Here is a 6,243-nt window from a genome sequence, read left to right as displayed (position 1 = left end):
TTTTTTTTTTTTTTTTTTTTTTTTGTCGACATTTGTAATTTGTTTATGTAATGTAATGGGGTAGGTCAAATGATAAATTTGCGACTTGTTTTAGCCGGTGGCCAAAAAATTGGAGTGTCAGAAAAATCTCGAAGATCATGAATATTAACGAGTAGAAGAAAGCCACGTGTACAACAGAGATTAAACCCCAGCCATTCAACCACTCTCTCTCTAAGGTCAAAATCTTCCTCATCTGTCTATCTGATCTGACGGCCCACGTCCGTTCTTAGTTCTTACCTTCCTGAAATTTAGGGATTCCATTTTTTTTCATTTTTCATTTTCATTCTACTTTTTTAAAGATTTGCCATTTTACCAAGTACAACCTTAATTTTACTTTTGACGAAAACTGTTAATGTGAAACTGGGTTGTGGTACTGTACTTGCAAGAGAAAATAAATCGTCTATAAAAAAATATAGAAATACGGTACTATTACGTTACATTAACCAGAGAAAACGAAATTTTCAAAAGAAAACCAGAGAAAAAAACAAATTAGTCTTTAACTAGAATTTTATTAAAATTGTCACTGTTATTATATTATTTTTCTTTTTTTTTTTGTCATTTTCTTTAATAAATACTATCAATCATTTCTTTTGTAAAAACATAAATATATTAAACATTCACTATAGACGTGGACGCCTCATGTCCTATCTTCTTTTGATGGATATATAATATATTTTCTCTTCTTCTTTTTTCTATTTTTTGGGGGAAACCTCTACATACCTAATTTCTCACAATTTGGCTTAAGTCACCTTTGCAAGGTCTCATATATATATTTCATTTGATTAGATCGCATTTTCACCTATTTTGTTGTACTTCGGTTGAAGGCTTTTGTTCAAGATTTGTCTATTTAGAATTTAGTAACATTCCCTAGAACACAGATTCACTAGCATTGTGCCATTGTAGTTTGGAAGCTTTTCCACTCAGAGTTTTTTTACCTTCAGACTTTAGTTATAGGATTATATCATTTATAAAACCTGGTTGTTGCTATGATATACTATTTCTTTTATTAATGAAAACTTCTTTAAATTTAAGTTGAATAAAAACAAATCACAGATAATATATTTAAATTATCAATAGTTGTCCACAAAGTCCATGATCATATGAGTTTATTAATATTGTTTCTGGTACGATGTGACACTGCAATTTCAAGTTGGCCATCTTTTTCGTGCGGTTTTTCAATTATGCCGATTTTAATACAAAGTACGTTAGACAGGAATTGGCAAGTACTGTATCTTTTTAAAAATATATTTTAAAGTAAGGGTAATTTAAAACAGAGTAATTATGTGGTTTTCGTTTACAAGTCCTGCAACAATCAATAACCAATTGCCGATAAAGTTTGCAGAGTACACATATTCCTGTGAGAAACTCCAACGAACGACCCAAGTTTGTGTTTACTTACCGACGTTACCGTCATTTCTTGTAGATAACTAACGTAAGTTTTCATCTCCTAATTTGGTTTGTTTTAGCTTCCCCAAACTTTCGGAATTAACAATTCACAAGAAGAGACGTAATAGCCATTTAATTTGCATGCGTTTTTTCAAATTGTTATAAAAACTCAACCTTGCTTATCAGAAAACCTTAATTAAACACCAAAAGTCCAAAACCATTTCTTACAAGAATCATGTAACTAACTTAAACACCCGAACAATTTATGTATTGTAACTAGCTTCAGACGTAAACACCGAGATACTAATACTAAAGTCAGTAACGAAGCTTAACTGATTCCAAGATGTTTGCAATGTTGCTTCCGTGAGACCTACGCAAGAGATGGATAAAAGGCATGAGCTTTTGCACCAAACACCAAAACAGATCAATCCTAGACATCTTCGTCGATTTCAGTGCGTTGCAAACCACGAAATTCCCATACTCATTCCTCGCCAGCCTCATCAACCTGTCTCCGTCGCACTCCAAAAGCTCCACAACCACCACTACCATTGACGACTCCGCCTCCAGAAGTTTCTCCACGATGTAGCTTCCATACTTCTTAAACGAGAGCTCAAAGCAATGGCCACGGAGACTAACTGCGATGTTGTGCATGGTACGCAAGTCCTTCAATGCAAGCACACGTTGGACCACAAAGTTCCCTGAAGCGTCGTTGCTTAGGCAGAGAGCGTTGTATGCGACCAAGTCTAGTATCTGATCTTTGTAGTAAGGATCATCCGCGTCGGTTATGATATCGTTGAGGGCGATGCAGCCGTGTTGGTCACGCGCTAGGTAGAGAGCGTAGTAGAGAATCTGCTCGTACATTGCCTTTTTCATCTCCTTGTCATCAAAAACGGCCATGGCTCGTATCGTCACGTACGATGCGTATTTGTCGGTTGTGATGTGGAGGAAGCGGCGCAAGATAACGTCGCAGAAGAGTGCGTCCACGTCATCTGATTTGCCGAGGAGCTTCTGCACGCGTCTCGAGCCGTGCTTGTTTGTGACGATCGCCATGAAGTAATCGGAGTCTGACGTCAGCAACGAGGCCATCCTCTGAAGCTCTGTTTTGTCAAACGACGCGATCATCTCTTTAAAGGAGGACATACCGTCGCAGCAAGTCATTAGGTTGAACATCGCAGCGTGCAAGTGAGTGGCGGAGGCGCGTGGGGCGAACCCCGGAGGAGGAACGGAACCGGAGATTCCATTAGGGTTTGGTAAAGCATCGAACAAGGTCGACATTGAAAAGGTATCACCAGCGACTGCCATTGATGATCTACAGAAAAGGGTTTCCTTTAATAAATTTGTTGTGTGGTTTTGGAGAAGTAAAAGAGAATTGTGAATGAATGAGATTGTTGGGATCTGTGGTGATGCTAAATAGTATTTATAGATGAAGTTAGGGTCTAATTTTGTTAGTTTTCCTTTTCCTAGTTACAATACAAGTCGGAATTACATTATTTCCTTTTCCTTTTGTAACTTTATGATTTTTACTACTTGTATTTGGAAAATAAATTGGAAACAAGTAGAACTTTGTACAATCTACAACGTTCTACGAAGAAGTTGAATTACAATTTAGCCACAAAAATCAAATTAACTTGGTTTCTTTTCAAATAAGGAAAAATAGCAACTAAAGAGCTTTGCTATATTTAATATTTGACTCTGTTTCGGAGCGTTTCAACTAATATTTGACTCTGTTTCGGAGTATATATATACATTTGGGCTCTAATAAATTGAAGGCGAAGAGAACTCTCTCAAGATATATTGTAAACATAGATCTCACTCAATAAGTCTTTCTAACTCATATATGGTTTGTGTTGTCAAGTCTTTTACCCCCAGAAAACAAGAGAAAAATATTTTGAAGACTAATTCACTTAAGAAACAAAAATAGCAAAGCATAAAGAGAAGAAACAGAGAATGCTTCAAAACACACACTAGTATTCTTCTTCGTTTCCTGGATTCTCATCATCGCTTCCTTCTATTCTTTCATGGATCTTAAACCTGTATTTGAACGAACAAACCATTATTATTCAGAGAGTAAGAGAGAAAGATTTAAGTAAGATCTTGTTGATGCAAAAACATAGATCATCCGTCACCTATTGATGTAGAAATTTCCTTCATCGTACATCACTGTATCATCTCTGCGCCTTCCCTGTGTGAAGGATCCAATGGAATAAAAAAGAAACCACAATGAAAAACACTACAAATGGAACCAAAACCAACTCATGGTGTTGAAACACTGGATTCATAGTAGTCTCAGTTTACCCATGTACAGTGAATGTCATCTTTATAAGCCCCAATCACACAAATATCAGATCAAACTTTTCAGTTATGCTAACACAAACCAAATATCTATTTAAAATGCTGACTTCATCAATGAGCGTAAGAAGAAACCGTAAGAAACAAGTCAAGTTTGAGCGAGAAGCGTAAATCAAACCCTTTCGATTGGAGGATCTTCGTAAACAACGAACACAACTTCGCAGTGCTTGCATGTATAAACCTTGAGTTTTTTTTTTTTTTGCCAACAAACTAAATTAGATTTTGTTCATTTTTTCTTGTCACTGAACTAAATTAGAGTAATTAGTATTTTTTTTGGTCACATTCAAGAAAACTGGTCCAATCTTGGGATTGGATTCGAGGGGTAAGAATTTGAACTTTATTATTACCTCTAACTGCAACTAACCAAAAAAACAGAGAAACAAGAAGAAGAAGATAATACCAAACGGAGATTGTAATTATTATTCAATCCAGAGTCTAGCTAAACAACACAGCCAGTAATACCACCATCAAATAAATAAACATCAATAATACAATAAACCCAGTTATAATCTCACCACCAGGAGGTCCAACAACCTCATTGAATTCGGTTAAGTGGATCGGTTTAGCTTCATTGGTGTAGGAAAAAGAATATCCACACCTAAAAAAGGTAACAAAGGAAGCACGAAATGTTTTTATATACAGTAATTGTGTTATCTTAACGACAACAATGTTGCTTTCAGGAAAAATATCAAAGTGGTAGTATACGTACCTGCAATTTATGGTGTCGCATCCGGAAGTACGTTCAACCATGTGTTGGCAGTTGTCACATTGACGCCACCGTTTATGATTAGCTAAAGACTTAAGCTTCGCATCATCGTTTTCAGTTTGCAACATCTTGTAATAGCCGCAGGTTAGCTTACTATGCCACGGAACTTTGCAGTTGATACAGAAGTCGCCACCACAACTGAAGCATTTCCTACGTCCAGGTTCAGCAAATGAAGAAGAAAGCTCGGTTTTGGACATTAGATACGAGCATTTTTGGTATGGACAGTAAACTCTCTGACTATGAGGCATTGAAACCTCTTTAATCATCAGCTTCCACATCAAACTCTGCTTTTCAGTCAATATCTCCCCACAGTCATCCATAGATAGCTGAGAGTTACAGAGATACTGAGGACATGTCGGTATCTTTCGTTCAAGAAGCTTCACCTCGACATGTGCTTTCACACAAGTTAAGCAAAATCTATGACCTTGTACACAAGCAGGAAACATGAGATAAATATCAATGTCGTCGAAACAGATATTGCAAATCTCTTCCATGAAACTGTTCTTCTTCTCTTCCGTGAAACTGTTCTTGTTCTCTTCCATGAAACTGTTCTTCTTCTCTTCCATGAAACCGTTCTTGTTCTCTTCCATGTAACTGTTCTTCTTCTCTACCGTGAAACTTTTCTTCTCTACCGTGAAAATTTTATTTTCTTGCGTGAAACGTCTCTTCTCTTGCGTAAAACTTTTCATTTCTTCCGTGCACCTCTTCATCATAAAGGGTCTATAGAAAAACTTAGTGTCTTCATTGAAGATCTCAACAAGATTGCAAGACAAGAATCGATTTCTCATAACTTTCACATCAACTATAAGCATAGCAATCTTGTTCTCCATGGGATACGCTATTCCCCTTAGCTTTAAAAATCAAATCAACCTTACATCAATTCCATTTCCTAATATTATAATATATATTAAGGAAAAGAAAAGTGAAACTTACGTATTTGAAAATCTGAGGGAGACGGCAGTATATAGTGATGCGCATGATCCCTAACTTAGTGGCTTCTTCAAGACCACGCAACAAAGCCCTAACATCAGCCTCCTCTAGGGAAGTAGTCATCATGTAATGGTGACGAAGCGGTTCATTACTCTTGAACACAAGATTATCCTCCTGGTCGCAAATTTTAACCTCAAGTCGAGTAACCGAGACTGGCGTTACACTCACCAAACTTTTAAAGTAAAGCTTGTAAAACTGACGGTTCACATTGCGTTTTGTTATAGCGGCAGCGCGATAATCACCGTCGAAGTTCATTTCACAAAGCCACTAGGTTTAGTGTAGTATGAGATTTTACGATTTATATATAATAATATAGTAACAACAAGGAAAATCTACAGATTAGATTCTTGAAGCTTCGTAATCATCATCTAAACTAAGAATATTCTGAGAAAATCAGGGGAAATCATAAAAGAAAAATGTAAGTCAAACGTTGTCGTTTCGTTGACTCTTTGGCTACGAGATCCAAATGCTCTACCGTGAAAGATTCGGTTTAGGTAACTTAACCAAACAACCTTCACAGTCCAAGCTTTTGATTTTGTCCACGTCACCAACCACATTACACGTAGGCTAATTATGCCACGTCATCAATCCCCCTAAAAAATATCTTCTCCGACCTTTTTGTTTTGGTTCGACCACCTCCCCAAAAGTCTCGATCTTTTTCAATCTTCTTCTTCTCTGTTTCTCTATCAAGTTTCTTTTTTTTTTTTTTTTTT

General features: G+C 36.6%; 2 protein-coding genes across 2 annotated transcripts; both read right to left on the bottom strand.

The window, feature by feature from the left end:
- LOC104737474 (pumilio homolog 18-like) lies at positions 1,646–2,727 on the bottom strand. The gene has a single exon (XM_010457676.1). It carries the CDS (start codon positions 2,725–2,727, stop codon positions 1,741–1,743), a length of 987 nt encoding a protein of 328 aa, XP_010455978.1. The 3' UTR covers positions 1,646–1,740.
- On the bottom strand, positions 3,390–5,785 carry LOC104756653 (E3 ubiquitin-protein ligase arih1-like). Its single transcript, XM_010479278.1, has 5 exons — positions 5,474–5,785; positions 4,484–5,391; positions 4,267–4,372; positions 3,552–3,607; positions 3,390–3,456 (listed from the first exon to the last, which is right to left on the bottom strand). The coding sequence occupies exons 1-5, from the start codon at positions 5,783–5,785 to the stop codon at positions 3,390–3,392; spliced, it is 1,449 nt and encodes a 482-aa protein (XP_010477580.1).

The sequence above is a fragment of the Camelina sativa genome, chromosome 2 (assembly GCF_000633955.1).
Source record: "Camelina sativa cultivar DH55 chromosome 2, Cs, whole genome shotgun sequence".
Taxonomy (NCBI): domain Eukaryota; kingdom Viridiplantae; phylum Streptophyta; class Magnoliopsida; order Brassicales; family Brassicaceae; genus Camelina; species Camelina sativa.
This window is presented reverse-complemented; position numbering and strand designations above follow the sequence as displayed.